This window comes from Macrotis lagotis, chromosome 1 (assembly GCF_037893015.1).
Source record: "Macrotis lagotis isolate mMagLag1 chromosome 1, bilby.v1.9.chrom.fasta, whole genome shotgun sequence".
In the NCBI taxonomy this organism is placed as follows: Eukaryota; Metazoa; Chordata; class Mammalia; order Peramelemorphia; family Peramelidae; genus Macrotis; species Macrotis lagotis.
In genome coordinates this window covers 132832021-132854755 of record NC_133658.1, presented here as the reverse complement: position 1 = coordinate 132854755, position 22735 = coordinate 132832021, and the positions used below count along the sequence as shown (strand labels likewise).

Below are 22735 nucleotides of genomic sequence, written 5' to 3'. Positions count from 1 at the left end.
CGGGGAGGAGGCGTGGCCGAGCTTTTGCGACCGTCCTGGAAGAAGCCGACCGCGCGCTTTACGACGCCAGCCCTTCCAGCCGGGGCTCCGGGAGCGCCTGTGCCCCCGCGGTGGGGGCGGCGCCTGCCGAGCTCCCGCTCTTCGCCGCGGCCCGGGGCGCCCCGCAGCATGGCGCGGGAGGACCCCCGCGGGCGCGCCCCGGAGCCGGCCTTCTCGGACCGCCTGCGGCGCGCTTGCGAGCACGCGCCGGGCCGGGACCCCGCGGCGGAGCTGGAGGCCCTGCTCGCGGCCGCCGATTGGCCGGCGCTCCTGCGCGAGGACGCGGGCCTGCCCCAGGCGCTGGCCCAGGCGGCCCGAGCCCTGTGCGCCCGGGCGGCCCCGGGCCCGGGGCGGGAGGCGGGCGGCGCGGCGGCCCGCGTCGGGGCCGCGTTCCTGCGGCTGCTGGAGGGCGTGGAGGCGGCCGGCGTGTGTGCGGGCCCGGCCGGGCTGCCGCCCGCGCTGCGCCCCGCCGCCCCGCACATCTACGTCTTCGCGGCCACGCACGGCCCGGAGCGGCCCTGGACCGGCCCCGCGGCCCGGGAGGCGGCCCGGCGGGCGCTGGCCTCGCTGCTGCGGCTGGCCGGCTGCGCGTCCGAGGCGGCGTTCCTCCGAGGCAGCTTCGCCGCCGTGCTGGGGCTGCTGCAGCCGGAGCTGAGCAAGTGAGTGAGCGGCGAGTGGGGGACGGGGCCCCGGGGCGGCCGGGAGACCGAGCGGGCGAGAGCCGGGCCCAGGCCGGCCCCAGCCGAGGCCGCCGGCCGGGGACCCTGGACAGGCCACTTCCCTCCGCTGCGGTGCCCTTTTCTGTGAAATAAGCCGGAGAAGGAAACGGGGCCGCGGAGACGAGCTCGAATCCTGGGCCAGGGTCCGGGTTTCTATTCCTGGGCTCGGACCGCGCGGTCCGTGGCCGCTGTAGCCGGGCAAGTACGCTACCTGAGCCTTGCGGGGCGGCTGGGTGAGAGCACCGGCCCTGGAGCCAGGAGGACCCGACTTCAAATCAGACGCTTAATAATGACCCAGCTGCGTGGCCTTGGGCAAGCCACTTAACTCCTTTGCCTGGCAGAAACCTAAAAAGACCAAGCAAAACAAACAAAAAAAAAGACTTGATCCTTGGAAGGAAAGCTATGGGGAAACTGGATAGCATGCTGAAAAGCAGAGCGTGGTCTTGTCTGGTGATGGCTGGGAGACTTGGATGATAGGGGAAGCTGAGCACCCCGGAATTGATGCTTTCAAATTGTGGTCCTGGAGAAGACTTTTAAGAGTCCCTTAGACAGCAAGGAAACGAAAGCAGGCCCTCATTAAAAAAATGAATTCAGACTATTTATTGGCAGGTCATGACGATGCTTGTCTTTCCTTATCAAGGAAGAAGACCCCAGCATCAGGGAGGTGATGTCAGGATAGACAAGCAAATCGGATTTGGCTGCAGGTAGATGTGCTAAATCACTAGACTCACTTCAAACATTGAAGCTGAAGCTTAAGTGTTTTGGCTCATTTGAGGAATTCATTGGAAAGTCCCTGATGTTGGAAAAGATTAAAGGCAGAAAGGAAAGATGGATAGATAGTGAGCTTGGAAGGATTTTTCTGGGAGAGTAAAGGACAGAAGGGCCTGGAATGCTATTGTGAGGGTGGGCAGTGGAGTCACATGACTGAACAATATCAAAAGCAAAGACTCTTACATGATAAGTGTACAAACATTAGCTCCTCTTTAAATATGCATTAAGGACAATAAAATGAGATATTTGTAAAGTGCTTTCAAAATCTTTAGAGAGTCATAAATACAAGTTATTTTTGTTAAAGTTCATGAAGTGCTATCTTTACAACAACCTTACAGAGGTAGTTGGGTGAAAAGCATGATCTTTTATGGAGCATGCCATAAAGCTAGTGTGTAGAAGAGAGCCAGGATTCAAGCCTTGGTTTGCCAGTCAAACCAAATCAGTGCTCTTTTCAGGATACCTCGCTGATTCCTCTAACAGTAACTTGTGAAAGAATTATCCTTCTCCCTCTTTGCCCACTAAAATCTCTCACTAAAAAAAAAAAAGTTTTTAAAAACTACCCTATCAGCATATACAACTTTAAGCATCCATAGTTTCCCATCTCTTCCTTAAAAGTGGGGAAGTATGTAATATTATCTGTTCGTTTTAATCAATTTTCCCAGCTATTTTCAGGGTAGGAATAAGGCAAGAGGCCAGGGTTCCTGATTATTTTTCCAGGCTGCCACATGAAGGAAAGGTTAGCTTTGGACTTACTGGGACTACAGAATAGAATTGGAAGTAGTGGGTAGAAGCTTCAAAGAGATTTCATGATGCAGGTGGCTCAAGAATGAGGAAGCTCTATCTCTGGAATGAGGACACCTTTTCTGCAACGTTTTAGTCCTTGGCAGTTGGCTTGGGAATTGAAATGACTTTCCCAGGGTCACAGCCAATATGTGTTCAAGACTAGACTTGGTCTCCCTGCGTCCAGGTACTGCTCTCTAACCATTAGGCTTTCACTGCCTCATGGGGCAAGGAAGGTTTTGTAATAATCAAGATTTTTTTTCCCCTAATTAGAATGAATTGTTTTGGAAGGTAATAAATTTCTTCCTTCTAGGAGGTATAAAGCACTGTCTAGAAGTCTGGTCAGGTTTATTTTCCTACTCTGAACTCATCAAATGTGCAATTTGTATCCCTTGTGGCTCAAAATCATACATCCCTTTAGGGTAGAGCTCATATTTTCATTTTTGCATTGTTATTTAATTGTGTTGCTATTTATTCATCTTCATAGAATGGACATTTGATCAAAAAGTATTTTTAATTTTGTTCTGACACAATATACACATTATCATTGCAATAATTTCCTCACACCATCAACACCCATATTACTGTGAAAAATTGTAATTTATGCTAAATAATAAGACATTAGTTTTTTATTACAATTTTTCATTTTTTTACATTTTTTATTACAAAAAATTTGAATATTATAGTCACATTTAAACTAAAATAAAAAAGGGAGGATGATCTTATGTACTGTTTTCTGTACTTATAGGTCTCTTGACTTTTGAGAATGAGGCAGAGTCACCAAGTTCTGACCACCCCAGATGCCCCTAGTTTATGTTCATTTAATGTTTTATGCACACTAGAACAAACTGTCTTTATGGTACAAATCTGTTTTGTAGTCCTTTGAAAATAAAGCATTGTTTCTCTTAAATATATATATATTTTTTTCAAAACCATTTTTCAAAGTTTGAAAAATTTACATTTTAGAGTTATTGATTAAAGTTATTTCTAATTCATGTCCAAAAAAATAGATTTATTCTACAATATGTTCAAAGAAATGTGTGTTTGTGTGTGTGTGTGTGTGTGTATTTAAGAGGGGAAAAAGAACTAGAGTGAAAGTGAAGTAAATTCAGATATTCAAAGTGAAATCATAAAAAGACTTCTTACTACTCTTTATTTTTCCTAAACTGAGGCAGGGTGATAAAATAGAAAGAAGGTTGGAAAAAATGTTACTTGACTTCAGTACAAATTTGGTTGTGTTATGTACACTAGCCCTATGAATTTTAAACAAGTCATTTTAATCTCAGTTTTCTCATCTGTAAAATGGGTTGAACTAGGTAACCTCTAAACTCTCTTCTAGCCTTTGATCTGTGATCCTAATGTTTATAACAAAACTAGCTGTTAGTTTGGGGAAGAAAAAATGTAAAAATAAGAGTTAATTATTCTATTCTATTCACTACTAGGGGAAATTGAGTTGAGATTTCCCTAGCTCCATATATACTATATGTACAAACATGTGCAGCATCCAGGACACTGTACCAGTAATGGACCAGTTAGTCTCCACACCCAATGCCATGGATAACTTGCCATAGGAAGTAGAATGATGCTGTTTCATTCACAACCAGGTACTCATTTAAGAAAGGCCTGTTAGAAGTAGGAGGAAGATGCATGCTCTACCTGGATTCCCCTTTTATTCAACAACAGAAATAATGTTTTACCTGGAACCCTTTCATGATCCTTACCCCCAAATGGATTTTTGCTTCTTCCTTTTAGGGAATCCTGGAAGAATAACCCTGCCACCAAGCACATATTTTCATGGACTCTGCATCAGATCACTAGACCCTGGCTGAGTCAGCATCTGGAAAGGATCCTTCCTCCCTCCCTGCTCATCTCAGATGACTACCAGACTGAAAACAAAATCCTGGGTGTCCACTGCCTCCATCACATTGTGCTCAATGTGGTAAGCAATTATCAGGGGTCGTACATGATCCCTAGACAATTTTCCATTCTTCCTAGGCTTGGTCATGGGGATACTTTAATGGATTTTGTGTTATCAGAATAGCCCTACTGTCACTAGTGCGGAATGAAAATATCATCTTGGGCATTGCTAATGCAAGTTGTCCTGAAAAATCCTCAATACAATGAAAGTATTCCTTTCTTTTTAACATGCATCTTGAGGGAATCAGTGTGTATCTCTTGTTTCATTCTCACTACATGGGCTAATCCGTCTTTTCTAGACATAGTGATATCTTAAAAAAAATCTTTTTATTTTGTTAAATTTTACCAATTAATATATTTTAAAAAGTTTTTATCATTAATTTTTTAAAATTTTGATTTCTGCCATCCCATCTCTTCCTCATCCCTTGAGAATGTAAGCAATAGGAAATATGCAGTTATGCAGGTGAAGTCATGCAAAATATATTTCCAAATTAGCCATGTTGCAAAAGAAAACACATATACACAAAACCAAGAAACATGAAAAAGTGAAAAAAAAAATATGCCCAGAGTTCCTCTGTTCTCTCCCTGGAAGTAAATAGCATTTTTTTTTTTGATAGGTCCTTTAGAATTGTTATGGATCATTAGCTTAGGGTAGCTAAGTCTTCCACAGTTGATCATCATATAATTTTACCATTACTGTTCACATGATCTCCTGGTTCTACCCACTTGCTTTTACATCAATTCATATAAGATTTCTCATTGTTTCTTATATGACAATAGTATTTCCAGTAGTCATGATGATCTCTTTTCTGTTATTTCTCCTGAGTAATTTTAGAACCAAAAGAGACCCTAGAGATTATCTGGCTCATTCTTCTTATTTTGTAGTTGAAGAAAATAAGTTACACAGAAGTTTAGTGACTTACCCTACCAAAGCTTCATATTGAAAGCAGCAGACCTCAGCAGATGGGCCAATGGACTCAGGAAGACCTGGGTTTGAAACCTGCCATAGGCACTGGCTGTGTGACCTTGGGTAAGTCAGTTAACCTCTTTGTGCCTCAGTTTCCCCAGCTATAAAATGAGTAGTGTGAACTGGATAACCATTTAGGCCCCTTATAGCTCCCTATATGTTTTTGCTATGAAATGAAATTTAAACAAATGAATTTATATTTATTTTTATATTTATATATATATATTTATATTTATTTATATCCCAAGTGGTACATTAACCTGAAAGGATGGGGGCAGTGTGGTGTGGCCAAACAGCCTGGAAGTCAGCAGACCTGGGTTCAAACCAACTTTGTGACTTTAGGCAAGGCATTTCTTTGGACCTTGGATTTGTCTTTTCTGTATAATTAGAGTGAGAAGTAGATGATCTCTAAGGTCCCTTCACTTTATGGGTCTACAAAATAGAATCAAAAGTATAATTTTAGATTGAATAATCAGGCCTTGATTGACAATTGACATTGTTGCTGGGGTATGGAACAGGTGCTTGAAAGGCTGTCTGGCCCCTTCTCAGACCCCCTAATTTGGTTCTGACTCTCTTTGCAGCCAGCTGCTGACTTGCGCCAATTTAACCGAGCCCAAGTCCTCTACCATGCCCTTTTCAATCATCTGTACACACCAGAGCCGGACCTTATCCAGGTAACTGAACTGCTTTTAGGCACAAAACAGATTTGGGTTTTTCAAGTGTGGACAAATAATAGTGTGAGTGAGAAGTAGAAATAACTGACAAATGTTTTACATTTTGGAATCTGTTTATATGAATTTCAGGTTATAAATAACAAAAAGTTATTCCCATTTTGATTCTGAAAATCCAATGAAAATGCCAATTAACTAGTGAAAATATATAAATGCAAGGAGTCATATTCAAATTCTTCTCAAAAGGAATCATCATTAAAGGAATGAAAAATGAAAGGGTAGGGAAGAGATTAGGTCTGGATTTATTAGAATAGTTGCTCTACTATAGAGTTTTTTTTTTACAAATCAGAACCATCTTGAATCCCTTCAAGAGGTTTTATCCAACTAGGTCTTAATGTGGAACTTTTCTGAGTCCCATAGCACAGGCCCTCAAGGACACCATTCCTTGAGCCCTCCTGTAATATCCCAGGAGTGCCACAAATCAAAAATAGATGAAGAAGACTCTAGGATAGGACATCTTTCCTTCTCACATTTCAGGCAGTGCTAGAGTGTCTGCTGGACCTGTTTCCTGTCCTGGAGAGACCGCTCCAGTGGAAGGCCCCTGAACCCAGACCCACTGGCCCCTGTGATGACGTGCTGCAGTTAATACTGACCCACATGGAACCAGAATACCGCCTCCTTCTTCGAAGAACCTATGCCAGGAACCTGCCTGCTTTTGTGGAGAGGTAGGCTCCTGGGCTCCCTATCTGCCTGCTTTCACTGGCTTTAGTTATGATAAATGTTAATTACCACTATTATTATTCACAACATTAGTTCTCATTTTTAGGCTGGGGATCCTGACAGTTCGACACTTGAAAAGACTGGAGCCAGTGATTATAGGGTACCTGGAAGTCTATGATGGACCTGAGGAGGAAGCCAGGCTAAAAATATTGGAAACTCTTAAACTCACCATCCAGCATTGCTGGCCAAGGTATGAGAACCAGAAAGAGGGCCTTTTCCTCCTATTTTTATTCTCTTCTCCAGGAAAAAGCCCAATTTGCATCTCTTTAGAACTGCACCCAGAAGTATCTATGATTTTAAAAATTCAGTATATGCCATTTAAGAATTCACAATCCTTTTAAGTGCTTGAAAAAGAAAGGTACTCACTCTAGGACTTTCTCTTGAAACTCCCAATCATACCCAGAGTAAGAGTCTAGAGCCAGAGACCTAACTGGTCACTGAATCCAACTTCCTTTTTGTAGAACAAGCATGGTAAGGACAAATGACTTGCATTAAGTCACACAGTCCTGTAAAGTGGGATTAGAACCCAGGTCTTCCTGACTTCAAGTTCAGTTCTCTACCCACCATATCATATTCCTAATATTCCTAACCTAGGTCCAGTTGAACAGAAGTCCCTAAACTAGACCACACAGCCAACCTCCATTAGAACCAGACCTGTAAGCCTGTTTATCTTGGTAATTTTGCCTTCAGACTCCCTCTCAGAAAAAAAATGAAGATAGGTTCTTTGTGGTCTAGTGCTTTGCGCCAAAGCTCACACTACTAAAAAAGACAGGATTTGAACCTAGGACTTAATCCTAGTCCAGCAATCTAGTCTGCTAAATCACTGTAGGTTTTTGTGAAAAATAAAAGTTTAGAAAAGGAAATAACACTAATTGTTTAAGAAAGATAAGCCAAGGGACAGCTGGCCCTGGAGTCTGGCCTCAGGCACTTAAATACCTAGCTGTGTGACCTTGGGTAAGTCATTGCCTCTCAAAAACAAAACAAAACAAGACGACAGATTAACCAGCCTGTGCACAGGATATTCAGTAGGCATCACCAGTTTGCCAAAAGGGTCTAACATACATTAAACAAATAAAGTTCAGAACCCCTGGAAGAGATTGTCTTTAAGACACTTTTCTGCTTTAAATCTGTCCTGGATAGCCAGGGGCCTGCCAGGTCTAACAGAAGAGGCTGCCCTTACTTCTCTCAGGCAATCAAGTCTTTGGCCTGGTTTTAGGCAATACATATCATGCATAGGGCAATGAAAAGAATAGATAAATCATTTAGCTCAGTTAAGGCCCACCATTTCCTCTTTAAAATGAAGCATGGAGGGGCAGCTAGGTGGCGCAGTGTAATTGGCCCTGGAGTCAGGAGTACCCGAGTTCAAATCTGGCCTCAGACACATTAATTACCTAGCTGTGTGGCCTTGGGCAAGCCACTTAACCCCATTGCCTTGCCAAAAAAAAAACAAACCCTAAAATGAAGCATGGAAAATAGTTAATATGAAATTAGGTGGCCCAATGAATGAGGTGCTGGGCCTGGAGTTAGGAAGACCCAAGTTCAAATTTAACCTATACTAACTAGCTGAATGACCCTGAGCAGGTCACTGAATTCATTTGCCTGTTTCCTTATCTATAAAATAGGAATATTAACATCTACCTTGCAAAGCCATTGCAAAGTTCAAATGAGATCACTGTAAAGCATTTAGCACATAAGAGCCTAAGCATTATATAGTCTTTCAGTCTTAGTATTCTATGACTGACAAGTCTGGCTACAACTGCTCTTTTATCCTGGGACTCAGGATTCCTTGCAGACTAGAAGTCTTCCTGAAGGCCCTCCTAAAAATGGTATGTGATTTGGTGAGGGACCAGACCCTTACCCCAGAGCCTGTGAAGACAGCCCTACTACAGGAGGCCACGGATTGTCTCATTCTCTTGGACCACTGCTCTTCTGGGCAAGTGACAGTAAGTAAAACCCAGCCTCCAGTTTGCCTCATTCAAGTTCTAAAAATCACATCTATGGTGAAGCATAAGACTGATCATCACCTATAAAGAGACTATTCAGGAACATGTATGTGTCTCTACAAATCACAGATTATATTATTTAGTCTGGCTTTGGCCCTTCGATTTCTACTGCTCTAGTGAATGTGAAAAAGCAGTCCTATTGTTCCTGCTCTTATCATAGTTGCTCTTCTTCCTGCCCCTGCCCTAAATTCGAATCTGTTTTGAATAATGGTAAAAGATAGGGGCACATGACAACAACATAGAACCAAAATTCATGTGATTAATGTAAGAAAATGGAAACACCTTTGTTTGCTTTTTTAGTAGTCAAACTTTAGAACTAGAAAGGCCCGAGGCCACACAGCTAGGTAATTATTATGCATCTGGGGCCAGATTTGAACTCAGGTGCTCCTGACTCCAGGAGCCAGTGCTCTACCCACTGCACCACCTAGCCGCCCCTGGCAAACTTTTTGAAAGAAAAGCTGCATGTGGCCTCAAGGTCCATTTCCCTTAACCTCTTGGCACCTCAGTTCCTTCATCTTATAAAATCAAAGGGTTGGTTCCTCCTGTCATTTGAAGCTGAATGTCTACTTTCTGATGTTAGAAAGGAAATTCCTTTTTGAATTCTCATTTTATAGACTTAGGTCAGCTCTGGAAACTTATCTAGAAAATGAGCTCAGATTGGACAATTTCTAAGGTGCCTAACTATAGCTTGACTTTTTTTTCTGAGTCTAAGATCTTTGAATAACTCTTAGCACAGCAGTATGTCCAGGGTTAGAGAGAATCTTACCTATCTCATGTTCACTGAGGTTCAGTGTAAATAAAGGCACCACCTTGATTCTTTAAAAAAAAGTGTCCCTTTCAAGTTTTCATAAATATGCCAGTGCTAGAAGGTGAAAGTTACTGTAAAGTAGGACTTAGAGACTACTTTCTTTTCTTGGACCAGAAATTAGGAGTCAGGATCAGACTTCCCAACAGTAAATTTTTCCTGGGTCAGAATGGTAGCAATATTTTGAACAGTAACAATACCATTTTCAGTAATTTTTCTTTTAAAGGAAGAAATCTGTACCACCAAGGGCAAATAAATATAAGTAGGTTTTAATTTCATTATGCCAAGAGAGTTGAGGATTGAAATTAGTGTAATACTATACATCCTACTGATCTGCTCCCATTGGAATACAAGTCCATTGGTTGGTTCCAGGGCAGCTTCTCAACAGTTTCACTCAATATCTATGTGTACTTTTTTGTTTTAAACTTTAATAAACCTACACAAATCTCAGAGAGCTGCTGGTAGTGTTTGTCATCGTTTATGTATTTAAGATCTTTATATATTAGCTGCCTAATTTCAAAGTGATTTACACAACTGCTTCTTCTGTTCCCAAGCCACCAATAAATTCCCAAGGTATTGCTTCCACAGCAAATCAGAACCTATTATGACTGCTCCAAGAAAACCTGGAGTAGAATGTCATTTAGTTGTTGTGACCTACTCTGGATGAGATGTTATAGAAGAGAATCAATAAACCAGGGTAGACCAAAGCATTGAATCATGACTTCTTTTTTTCTGTTTCAGAGTCTGCTAGCCAAAGTTGTCCAAAGTTGTGAAGATGACAAGGTACTGGATTGTATCAGAAAAGTACAGCAACTTTCAGGAAGAACAACTAAAGCTGGAATGTAGTTGGACCCATTGTATTTTTTAAAAAAATAAGAAAAATATATTTATTTTTAAGATAAAATGTTACTTTTCCTTATTCTCCATTAACCTAGAGGAAAGGATTCCTAAAAGATTTTCCACTCAGTATAACATGTACTGGAATTAGGGTGGCCTGTTTCTTTTTTCCCCTTAACTCCATAGGAGTAGGGACAAAGAAGAGTAAAAATAGTGTCTCACTTAAGCAAAAAGAGTGACATCAAGGGCAGCTGGGTGGCACAATGGACAGAATGCCAAATTGGAGTTAGGAAGACTTGAGTTCAAATAGGACTTTAGGCATTTACTAGGTGTGTGACCCTGAGCAAGTCTCTTAACCCCGTTTGCCATAGTTGACTCATCTGTAAAATGAGCTGGAAAAGGAAATGGCAAACCACTCCAGTATCTTTGTTAAGAGAACACCAAATGAATCGCACAACTTAACAAGAGTGAAGTCAAGTGGAAAATGATAATATGCCATTCTAAGGTTGCAGGAATGTTTCTATCCACAAGCTTCATCTCAACCTGTGAGCCTTCTCCAGCCCAACTATTACTTTCTCTCATAAAAATTCTGATGAAATTTATGGTCTTCATCCCTTCAAAAAGAAGAAAAATATGAGTATCTGGATGAATGTGTTTAAAAACAAAGCCTTTAAACACAAATTGGAGTATCTTAAAAAGATTGAAAAAAATGAGAATCCTCATTTCTGTCTTATTACAACTGAAGACAATCAGGCAGTCTGGGGTCTGGCTGATCTTTCTGTTTCCTGCTCATACTCTATTTCCACATAGGCTCGTTTCCTCTTCACAGGGCCTTTCAATGGGGCTTTGCCTTTGTGTTTGGCAGTAGCAGCTTTTTCTTCTTCACTGGATGATTTCTCCTGATCTTCTTCACTGGTAGCTTCTAATCTATCCATATCCTAGTAAGAAGTAAAAATAAAGGTTATCACTGCAACACATGGACTGATGATTACAACGTCCCTTCTGTCCCCGTCCACTACCTCCAGTGAGAGCCACACTTTCTTGGCTTATGCTCTAAAAATTTAGAAATTGTCTATTTTTAATGTTCCTGTTAACTCTGAAAGTAACATCTCTCCAAACTACCATGACATGCTCTTTTGTACTTAATACAACTTACCTCAAAATCACTGATGTCACTCTCTTCTACCTCATCATCTTCCACAAATTCCCTTTTGTTCAAGTCCTGAAAGAAATCATCCTCATTAAATTCAAAACGTGATCAGAAGGATCAGGGTTTTAGATGGCCAACATCTTTAAAACATTTCAAAATGATTTATTCAAAAATCCTCCCACAGTTCAGCAGGATCTGACTAGCTTCTATTACTGACTAGTATTTTTGGTATTGTTTTAAAGGATCAGAGGGAAGAGCAAAAGGTAAAAACAGTTTAAACCTATCTGTTTTACTAATGTTTTCCCATTTCCCTAACAAAGATTTTTAGAATTAGAAATAAAGTAGGAAAAGGCTCCCAAATTACTATGTAGTCAACTTAAATCAAATATTGTTCATAACAAACATTTTCTAAGAAACCTGCCAGGTAGTCAGAAACACCTACTTGCTCAATTGGCTGTCCTAAAGTGACTTGACTAGTAGGAATAAGGGTTAAAAGTATCTTGAAGCCTGTGCTAGGTAACTATATCTTCCACAAATTTAGGTATAGTTTAGGAAATTCATTTGGTTCCTTGATAACACTTTCAGTAATAAACTGAAAAAAAATCATGTAAGCATCCATCAGCAACTGTTTAGTTACAGGCAAGACACTGCCTGTAATTAGCAGTGGTGGCAGAAAAGCAATCAAAATCAAATCAATATTTCTAGCAAAAGAATTAAAGAAGTTATTCTGGTTGTTTATAAGAAATTAGTTCTAGGGGAAGCTAGGTGGCACAGTGGGAAAAGCACCAGCCCTGGAGTCAGGAGGACTTGAGTTCAACTCCAGCATCAAACGCAAGCTGTGTGACCTTGGGTAAGTCATTAGCCCCATTGCCTTAAATAAAAAAATTAATTCTAGAGGAATCATGTAAATGTATGAAAAATGACAATAACATTTACATCATCGTCTTCTTCTTCTTCTTCTTCCTCATCATCATCTTTCTCTTCAGTATCTGAGTTGTCACTTTCAACCTCCTGATGTTCCAAAGCTTTGTCAAAGGCATGAATGGGGAAGTTGTAGATGTCACCATACTGAGAAACACAACACATAGATCTGGCTTTAATCACAACAAACAATAGTACTTGCAATCCCTCTTTCCAACCAACGCATTACCTAACCATTTCTTCCTCTCCTAGTAGTCTAGAAGTACAAGGTACATGATAATTAAGGAGCAACTATTGAGGTGGCTTGTGGTTAATTATTTCTATGAAGTTGAGTATGATGTATGGGGAAATGCACAATCTGGTTTAAAATATTTTCAGGGGAGGGGCGGCTAGATGGCACAGTGGATAGAGCACCAGCCCTGGAGTCAGGAGTACCCGAGTTCAAATCCAGCCTCAGACATTTAATAATTACCTAGCTGTGTGGTCTTGGGCAAGCCACTTAACCCCATGGCCTTGCAAAAACAAAAAAAAAAAAAAAAAAGATTTTTCCTGGGGGGGGGAACAGGATAGAATGGAAGCCATGACAAATATGGGTGACAGAATAGTTTTCAGAAATAAAATTAGCAATAATGAATATCAAACCAAATAAAAAATAATGCCCATTTATAGTGTTTTATGGCTTAAAAAGGTTTTTACTTTTCTCACAATAATGCTGTGAGGAATTTAAAACATTGTCATCTACAATTTACAAATGAGGAAACTAAGGTTCAAATAATTCAAGGAATCTGTCAACAGTTATATAACTAGTTATCAAGAAAATAAGATTTCAATTTAAGTCAACCCTGAATCCAAATTTTTATATTAAACCCATAAAATTCCTTCTACAGAAAATAAGGAAAAAGCCAGTGGATTCTCTTCTATCTTCTTCTCTGCCTGTGAATGCCTCACCAAAAAAAATTAAGAGTCCCAATTTTCCCTAGCTAGGAAAATAGTCTAAAAAAAAATTCCAACTATGCATTCTGCTATCCAATATCTTACCGTATCTTGTTTTAGTCTCTCCAATAATTCCTTTTCTATCGCATTATCCAGCTGAGCAGCTATTAATGCTTTTTCCTAAAAGGGGAAAAATAAAGTACTGCATCAATATAAAGAAAAAATTAGCATCCTTAAATCTACAGAGCTAAAAAGTTTCAGTGAGAACATATACATGGAACCTGTTTTCCTAAATTCTCCTTCAAAATTATTTCAATCTTTTTTACAAAGTTAACACCTAACAAATATTTTTATTATAATTTTTAAGACAAATGTATATTTTTATACAAATAAAGTTAGATCTCAATAAGAAAATATTAATTTAAATATTATACAAATTGCTTATTTGATAAATAAGCAAATATACTTTTTAAAATGACAATCTTACCTAACTATATATGTTAAATTACTAAAAGAAATCTGAGTTAGAAAAACACAACAGCAAAGTTCATTTAGAAGAACAAAAGGTCAGGAACTTCAAAGAAACCAGGGAAAAAAGGTATAAAGGAAGCAGATTTGGAACTATCATACCTTAAATCACATTATGAGAGCACTATTGAAGTATAAAATCGATAATGATTATTTTAAATTAAGATTTTCTTGTATAAATAAAACCTATGCAACCAAGAATAAAAGGAATGTAGAAAACTGGGGAAAGATTTTCATCAACAATCTCTCAGAATGTGATTAGAATGGAATATTGCTCTGGGTCTGTGAAATGAGGAACTGGTTGATTTAGGAAAACATGGAAAGATGTTACCCACCCTTAGAGAAACAGGTGACAAGGGAAAATAAGCAGGGTCCGATTTTACGTATGTGTATGAGTATATAAATATATACTCATATACATGTGTATATGTTTATAGATATCTGTATATGTACACATACATATACACATGCACATACCCATACACATATACACATAACTATCCATACTAATTTATAACCTTCTTGCAGGGGCAAAGAGGAATAAAGTAAAAAAGTGCACAGGAGAGAATGAAAACTACAAAGAAGCAAAGAAATTTAAGACAGCTTTGAATGTATTAATGTCTAATATTTATTATAAAACTTTTCTTGAAATGGAAATTTATTGATTTATATTGAATACTCTCACGTTCTGCTGTGAACATGGCAATTTTTTTCCCGTTTCTTATTTTGTACATAAATTTAAAATTAATTTTAAAATTAAAAAAATGTGAAAAAAGATAAATGTGGACAAAACCATTTCACATGCAAAGAGCTCTGCACATGTTTAAGCAAGGAATCTCTAGGTCGGAGGAATTCAGGGCCCTCAACTTTGCAAAGACTAGGAACAGTCACCATTAACATTAGTGTTCTAAAAAATGTAATGGTGCTAAAGAATACGATGAATTAGAAGCCTTTACATAATGATCTGTTTTCACAAATTCATCACCCTAAAGCAAGGTCCTTCTAATTTCATTTTCTAAAAGACTAATTAGAAAACATATTTTTAACACATGAATATGTAGAGAGTTGTAGTTTGTCAAAAACAAACTTTACTTGTGTAAAATAAAGACATCACTGGAGACATGATTTAAAGCATAGCAGAAAGGATAAAAAGACCAAATTCACAGGCCAAATACCAGTGCTGAATTTCTTCTCCCTAAATTACCCTACTTTCACCCTCTGGTCAGCCCATCTTTACCAATCACTGGCCATCCTGAAAGAAGATATCAAGCTTATGTTCAGCTCAAATTTTATGGTGTGCTAAGTATATTTAAAGCACTAATAAGGATACCAATAGCAATAAGACAGGATACTTGCCCTTAAGTACCATTCTAATACAGAAGAAACAAAAATTTTAAAAAAAGGAACCCTACACAAGGAAGAAGTACAACATGCTAACTGCTTACTTTAGAATTCAAAGAAAGAAAATAGATTAGGATTTGGATAGATAAAAGAAGGGGGATTGGGGCAAGAAAGTCAATGGGGAAAAAAAGCATGAAAAGAAGCAAAGAGGATTGTTTAAGAAATGGTGAGAAATCATTCAGTTTAACTATAACAAATTATATTTGAAGGAGAATAATGAGAAGGGCTATTTAAGGAACACTGAGGTGACCAGTTTGGCATAGTTAACACAGAAGACATATACCTAGGCAATGAGGCCAGAAAATTAAAGCTACACCACCCTGTAAAGCAACTATATTATTAATAAGGAGATGTTTCTGTTACACTTTAAAAAATCTACAAAACAATTGACTTACTTATGAGCCTCAAAATACCTAGAATGAACTGGTTAGATACTGGAAGTCAAATAACAGGCTTGGCAAAGTTCTTAACAATCCCTAACAGAAGAGCCAGAATTAGAATGGTAGTAGAAAGGTCAGAAAAATGTGATAAAATTTGATTTTATTACTGATGAATTACTGAGATGCATGAAATTTAGAAAGACAAAAAGTTGATGACACTGATAATAATAGCCAACCTCTAAATTCTGTTTTAAAGTTTGAAACGACACTTAAGAATATTACCCTATTTGAGTCCCATAAGAACCCGGGGGGGGGGGGGGGGGCAGGTGCTGTTATTGCTTCCATTTTACAAATAGAACTGATCAGCAGGCAGAGGTGAAGGACTTGTCCAGGATCGCAAAGCTAGTAAGAATGGGACAGGGTTGAGGGAATTTGGGACTTGAACCTCCCAACTTCAGGTCTACTGACTCTATCTCTGGATTAACAGAAATAAGGAAGTTAAGAAGAAATAGTCTGGGGAATGAAACAAGAAGAGTGAGATCAGTTTCAGACATGATGAGCTTAACAAGCTGGTAGGACACTAAGCTGGACATATGAAACTAGAACCTGGGAGAGAGCAAGTAGTCAGGAATGTATCACAATGATAACCTTTAACTGTTTCTTATAAAAATGCTAAGTAATCTCCAAAAGAACAAACAATCCCAGAACAAACTATTAATGTGCTTTTTTTTCTGGTTTACTCCATATAACCCAAAAAATTCCAACACTTCATTTGAGATAAAAATCATGGGATAATAAACTTGGTATTACATCAACAATGTGGGATAAAGCAATACTTCTTTTTCCAACTGAAATCTGAACTTTGGGCAGCTCAGAGGCAAATCTAATCAAACCATTCTCAGAAGTCCCTTCCCTTTGCTCCAAGATAATCTTACCTCTCGTCTTTTTTCACGCCTTTCCACCTTTTTGCTCAAGGGAACAAGTTTCCTCCTATTAAGAGAGAAATCCAAATTAATTAGGGAATAATAAATTTTTCTACTCTCTTACAAAATGAAGGAGACAAGAGATGACTTTCTAGGATCTGGCCCAACAGACAAGTCTACAATTTCCACAGAATCTCATTCAGGTGACTCAATGTGGCCTGGAGGTGGTTTGGGGATTTTAAGACTATTATCATCAAGCACAAACTCTGGCAGGTTCCATCGTGCCTTAAGGGCTTGCAGTTTTGAGCAAGGGTTCTATAAAGTCAACCCTGGTGCTGGGAGTAGTGATAAGTGGACAATCCCAGAGAGTCTGAATCATCTCAATCAACCTAACCTTTATTTCTATATATGAAATCTAAAGACAAAAGAAAATTGTAATTAAACAAAATGATAGATCAAAGGTGCTCTTTGAAAAGAAAAATAAAGGAGTTGGGAGTTGGTTTCACGATACTGTATACCCAGAGACAATGAAATATCTTTTTACTGGACATGCCAATCCTCTTATAGTACATGGAATATATATAATATGCATTATGATAATCATTAGATAACTGCAGCTTTTTCTCCAATATGCCATAGAACATGTTCTTAACCTGGGTCCATGAACTTGCTTCTTAAAGTCTTATAATTGTTTTGCAATACTGTTGATTTTCTTTGTAAGCCTATGTATTCTATTGTAGACATTTAAAAACATTATTCTGAGAAGGGGTCCATGATACGAAAAAAATTTTGAAGCCTTGCCACAGAGGTGCCACACCCTTCAAATTAAATCATCAAAAGTTTTAATTCATAAGGCAGCATGGTAGAGGGCTGAGCTTGAAGTCTCAGAAAACTTTGGGTACAAATGCCAACTCTAACATATACTTGATATGTGAACCTGGCTAAACCATTTATATTTTATGTGTCTCAGGTAACTCCCTACAATGGATCTACTAAGTCATAGATAGGTTGCAATAGAACAAAATCATAGATTTGAGTGTCAGCATATATTTTAATGTTAGTGACTTTAATGCAAAGTTGAATATAGGACAGGGAAAAGAAAAATACATTGGAAAACATAGTTTAAGAGTAGGAAACTAGAAGCCAAAGACCTGTAGAATCTACTAAAATCTTGTGTCCAGGATAACATAAAAACTCTAAGAAGAGAAATGGAAAGTTGGGATCACACAAAACCTGGCAGTTCTGACTATAAACAAGAGCCTAGGAACAATTTTCAAAAAGCTTATAGCTAAGAATAATTTAGCCTACAAAATTGAGTATAATTCTACAAGGGGAGGAAATGAACCTTTAATAAAATAAAGGACTTTGAAGCATTTCAGATGAAAAGACTAGAGCTGTGGAGGAACTTTGAAACGCAAATCCAAGAGTCAAGACATAAAAATGGTAAAACAAGCAATTGGAAGGTGGGGGGAAGGGGGGAGAAGTGAGATGAAACAAGAGATTTTTAAGAACTAGAATGTCTTCAAAGAGCTTTGAAGGAGTTAAATTAGGAAAATAGAAGATCTGAGAAATTGACTGTTGTATTCTGAGGGTTTTAACAGGGGAAAGAAAATATTGAAAAATGCACCAGATATGGTGATGGGGAAATCCAAGAAAAAAGTCATAATGAATCATTTTTCTAGCTTTGAAAAAGGAAGAAAGAAAAGTTTATGAATACCAGAAATGGAGTGTGGCCAGGGACATCTTGAGCTAAAATCTGGCCATACATTTCCTACATGTGTGACCCTGGGTAAGTCACTTAATCCTGTTTGCCTGTTTCCTTATCTGGAGAAAGAAATGGTAAACCACTCCAATATTTTTGCCAAGAAAACCCCAAATAGGATTATGAAAAAACAGATATGACTGAACAACAACAGAGTTGAGAAAGGCATATAAATAGTTACTAATATTCTCTGGATCACTTTTCTTTTCTTTTTGGGGGATGGGGGAGGGGTGCAGTAATAGATCCATAATTTTTCACAAGAATTTGGTAGCCTTGAGTCTTCCTGACTTCTGGCCCAGCACTCTAACCACTTTTCCACTTTAAGCTACTCTTTTCAACTTTACAAAATATTCTTTGTCTTTCCTTTGTTCTCTTTTCCTTAACTTGTCCAAAAAGACTACTTAGTGTCAAACCCAAAGTCTTCAAAGGACTACAGTGTAGTGAAAGTACAGTGAATCAAGAATCAAAAAGAATAAAGGGGGGAGGGGAGGGAAATTATAGCACTTACTGTCGCTTTAAAGTAAGTTTACGGATTCGAATCAGGTACTGGGTGATCTTGGTGAACCGCTGTTTACATTTGTGCCGAATGAATCGAGGCCAATAAATAAGATTTTCATCTATTTGCTCCAGAGCTTTCTCATAATTTTTACTGAGTCGGACCTGTCAAACCAAAAAAAAAAAAAAAAAAAAAACCAAACAAACAAAAAAACCAACTTAAGGTAGGCATAGAAAATGGAAAGGTCTTATTTTTTAAATTGCCAATTATACTTTCTATGAGAAAAGTTCTCAAAAGATCTTTCAAATAGATAACAATAAGGTTTCGGCTGTTGTATTTCATAATGGATATATGACTAAAACAACAATGGGGCAGGACAAGCAAATGACTTCTCTTCTTTTTTCATCTCTAAATCTTACCCGCTCCCATAAGCGCCTAGGGAAAGCTGCTCGTTCTATCACCTTCATATACAAATAGCACTGACCTGAGAAATAGAAGAGTATCTGCCATTATTATTATGAACAATGATACCCAGAAGAGATTCATAAATCCTATAAAGAATAAAAAACTGAGTTTTTTACCTTTTTCTTCTTTGATGGTAGCATACTGACTATTTGCTAATGGGCAGGAAGAACGGTTACATAATCCCGTCAGGTTGTATTCATTTCGACAAAAGTTTTGGGTCTTGGTTCTAAGGGGAAGAAGCAAAAAGCGACAGTAATATGAACTGCTAGTATTCTACTAGGAAGCCTCCCACTCCCCAACACCAAAATTAGAAAATTAGATTCTCACTTTAATTTATAAGAACAGAACTGCTTATTTCCAAGCACATCCCAGATAACCTACAAAGACAAAAGGAAAAATAGCCTTTAGTAGTTCTGACTGACATAAACACACAAACCCTACCTTACAGAAGAAAACAGGTTTGAAGAAACATTTAGAAATGATGAGAGACAATATGAAGTAGTGGGTAGAAATAACCCTAAGAGTCAGAGGAGCTGAATATGGATGTCTCAGTAAACTACCTAAGTGACCTCAGGCAAGTTATTTTCCCCATCTAGATGTCAATCTGTAAAATGAGAGGGTCAAGTTCTATGGATCCTTGCAGCTCTAACTGCTATGGTACTAAGATAAAAGGAAAAAGTTTGGTAAATGGTCTAACTTTTGAAGACAGAAAAAGTATCAATCTGATTTCCCAATCCCCAAAATCATCATCACAAGTCAACCATGATCTGAGAGATTTATTTTTCATAAGGGTATATGTAAATATGGGGAAAATCTTGTGATTTTTGCAAACATAGCTTAGATGAGAATACTCCCTTATAAAAACCCAGCATACATCAGTCAAAAGAGTAAATGCTGGAGCACTGCCCCCAAAGCATAGAACACAAATGCCCAGGACCACAGAGTATGAACTGGAGTTTTCACAGGCACTCTGTGAAGGCACTCTGTTCACAAGACAGTGCTTCAAATATGTAGAGTCCAAATCAAATGATATTCAAGGTCCTAAGGGAGGGAATGAGAAAAGAGGAAGGATATTTACTAATGGGGGGGCAGAATTAGGGAACCTACATGGAACAGGTGGCATTTCAAATGAGTCTTTAAAAGATAGGTAGGATTTAGAATCACATATCAGATGAAGAAGGAAGATTATCTAGTACAATTCTATCAGGCAATTACAGAGTTTTATACCTCTCTACCTTTCCAATGTTCTTATGCCTTATTCCCCACCGCTCCATATATATATATATATATATATATATATATATATATATATATATATAGCCATACTCAATAATAAGGCTACAATGACCTAATGACAATGCCTTAAATTTCATCTGCCTATTCTACAACTACACAAGATATCCCTTATTCCTAGAATATTATGCCCACATCTCTGCCTTGTAGTTTTCCTAACTTCCTTCAAGACTCAGATCAAAGCCCATGTAGGAGACCTTTCCCAGGAGACCCACTCCTTCTAGCTGCTAATACCTTCCCCTTTCAGTCTATATCCTTTCTGTCTATATCTTGTAGGTACATAAAAATACATGCTGCCTAAGGGCTGGGATTGTGAAGCATCAGAGGATGCAAGGAATGCTGGTTTTGGAGTCAGATCAATACTTAGCTGTGTCACTTGCTAAATGTGAAACTTTAAGCAGCTCTCCCTTAAGCAGTCTAAAGGGAGAAAGGTACTATTATTGTTATTCAAATTTTACAGACAGAAAATTGAAGAAGAAAAAGATTAAATGATTGCTCAAGGTGCCACTGCTAGTAAGCATCTAAAGCCAGATTTCAAGTCCATTGTGCCACCTAGTTATCTGGCAAATAAAACCATGTTAGGCAAAAGGGAAGAATTGAACATTCTTAAGCAAAAAAAAGCAGCCTGGCTAAATTCATGCATAAAGCAGCAGTATTAAGTATGCAGTGGCCTTGGGGAAGAGTTTACATGGGATCTAGGTGGCACCAGAGTTCAACCTGAGTTCCAAACTAGTCTCTAACACCAGTTAAGTCATTTAACCTCTCTGCTTTAGTTTCCTCATCTGTAAAATGGGGACAATAACAGCACCTACCTTGCAGCATTGTTGTGAGGAAGAAATGAGATAATCAAATCAAGTAAAGAGTAATGTTAAGAATAAACTGAGTCACCAAACATTTGTGAAGCATCTTTTATGTAGTCTGGCTTGGAGCTTAGGATATAAAAGCGAAAATAAACTTGTCAGTCTCAAGGTCTTTACTAGGTGGACAATACAAGGACCTGAGTCTGACTCCCAGCTACCTCATATTCTAAGCACCCTTGATCAAGTCAATTAGTCTCTCTGGACCTCGATTTGAAATACATAGAGTTCCCTGCTAGTGTTAAGGATATAAAATATGTCCAATTAGGAGCCTCCAAGCCTAGAATGATGGTAACGAAAGCCAAGGATATCTACCCGTTATCTCCTGAATACAGGAATCAAAATAAAACACAAAAAGATACCAACATCATTTAAGTTCATCACTTGAGGGCTCATTCCAACAAAAAATAAGTTCTAAAATAAGTTTAACACAAGTTATAGATGTATAACCTAGATTAAGAGGGAAAGAATGGGGAGAGGAAGGAGGCACAACTCAAAACCTTACAATACAATGAATGTTGAAAACTATCTTTGCGCGTAGTTGAGAAAATAAATGTATTTTTTTAAAAAGAAAAAAATCGATTCCAAGTGTCAAAGTGTGTACATCGATCCAGGCTACGACTTCGGGGGGGTTTCCTCACCTTGTTTCACGAGTTGGGAAAGGGGGAGGGGAAGGAACTAAGGTAACACTTGACAGGACAGCCGGGGCAGGCCTCCAGCCTGGGGGAGAAGCGCCAGAATGATGTCACAGATGCATCTGGGTCCTTCTGTTTTCCTGTTTTCCCCCTACTTCTTTCTCTGAGAGAGCGAACAGCTTTACTATACCCTAGTAAGAGCTTCTACCCTGACCGACGGGTAGCAGGTCGGAGGTCACGGGTCAGGGGTCGGGGTCGGGGTCGGGGCTGGAACACATTGCAAGCCACGGTCCGCGCGCGTGGACTCCGGGCCTCCTCCTAAGGGCAGAGCGGGCCTCGGGGCGGCTTCACCCAGTGGCTTGGTTTGGGGACAGCCGCCGGGGTCACCCTCTGCCCGGCACGGGAAAGGGAACGGGGTCGCATCTCCTCCTACGTCGCCTGAGTGAAGGCCGGGGAGACTTACGTCGTCTGACTGCATGGTGCCAAGCGGGGCAGCTCCTCAGCGTGCGGATGCAGGTAAATCAGGAGGTGGCCATGCACCGAAAGAGCTCCTTCCGGTCCCTTCGCAGGAAGTCTCGGATCTCGCGAGAGTTACGCTAGGTCGGCCGACCCCCGGGGAGCGCCCTCTGCCGAGGACTCCCACAGTGCGCAGGCTCATCCCTCCGCCCTCCCCTCCCCCGCCGTCAGTCAGCTGTGCGCAGC

General features: G+C 39.5%; 2 protein-coding genes across 3 annotated transcripts; one reads left to right on the top strand and one right to left on the bottom strand.

Annotated features, from left to right (window-relative positions):
• Positions 1 to 153: 153 nt before the first annotated feature.
• On the top strand, positions 154 to 13667 carry TTI2 (TELO2 interacting protein 2). Its single transcript, XM_074208554.1, has 7 exons — positions 154 to 698; positions 4062 to 4248; positions 5775 to 5867; positions 6402 to 6589; positions 6691 to 6834; positions 8425 to 8587; positions 10194 to 13667. The coding sequence occupies exons 1-7, from the start codon at positions 169 to 171 to the stop codon at positions 10296 to 10298; spliced, it is 1410 nt and encodes a 469-aa protein (XP_074064655.1). The 5' UTR covers positions 154 to 168; the 3' UTR covers positions 10299 to 13667.
• Positions 9471 to 22586, bottom strand: MAK16 (MAK16 homolog). Of its 2 annotated transcripts, none has more exons than XM_074208566.1 (10): positions 22497 to 22586; positions 19576 to 19625; positions 19365 to 19474; positions 19203 to 19267; positions 18796 to 18947; positions 16538 to 16592; positions 13399 to 13473; positions 12370 to 12507; positions 11446 to 11511; positions 9471 to 11227 (listed from the first exon to the last, which is right to left on the bottom strand). In XM_074208566.1, exons 1-10 carry the CDS (start codon positions 22509 to 22511, stop codon positions 11039 to 11041), a joined length of 915 nt encoding a protein of 304 aa, XP_074064667.1. In that variant the 5' UTR covers positions 22512 to 22586; the 3' UTR covers positions 9471 to 11038. The 2 variants fall into 2 exon arrangements, with proteins under 2 accessions (XP_074064667.1, XP_074064671.1); XM_074208570.1 differs by having other exon boundaries at positions 12376 to 12507.
• Positions 22587 to 22735: the final 149 nt, after the last annotated feature.

Coding starts and splice junctions, on each gene's coding strand:
- TTI2 (XM_074208554.1), top strand. CDS start 169: ATGGCGCGGGAGGACCCCCGCGGGCGCGCCCCGGAGCCGGCCTTCTCG. Junction 699..4,061: donor CTGCAGCCGGAGCTGAGCAA/GTGAGTGAGCGG, acceptor TCTTCCTTTTAG/GGAATCCTGGAAGAATAACC. Junction 5,868..6,401: donor CAGAGCCGGACCTTATCCAG/GTAACTGAACTG, acceptor CTCACATTTCAG/GCAGTGCTAGAGTGTCTGCT.
- MAK16 (XM_074208566.1), bottom strand. Junction 19,268..19,364: donor TACCATCAAAGAAGAAAAAG/GTAAAAAACTCA, acceptor TCTATTTCTCAG/GTCAGTGCTATTTGTATATG. Junction 12,508..13,398: donor AGAGACTAAAACAAGATACG/GTAAGATATTGG, acceptor TGTGTTTCTCAG/TATGGTGACATCTACAACTT.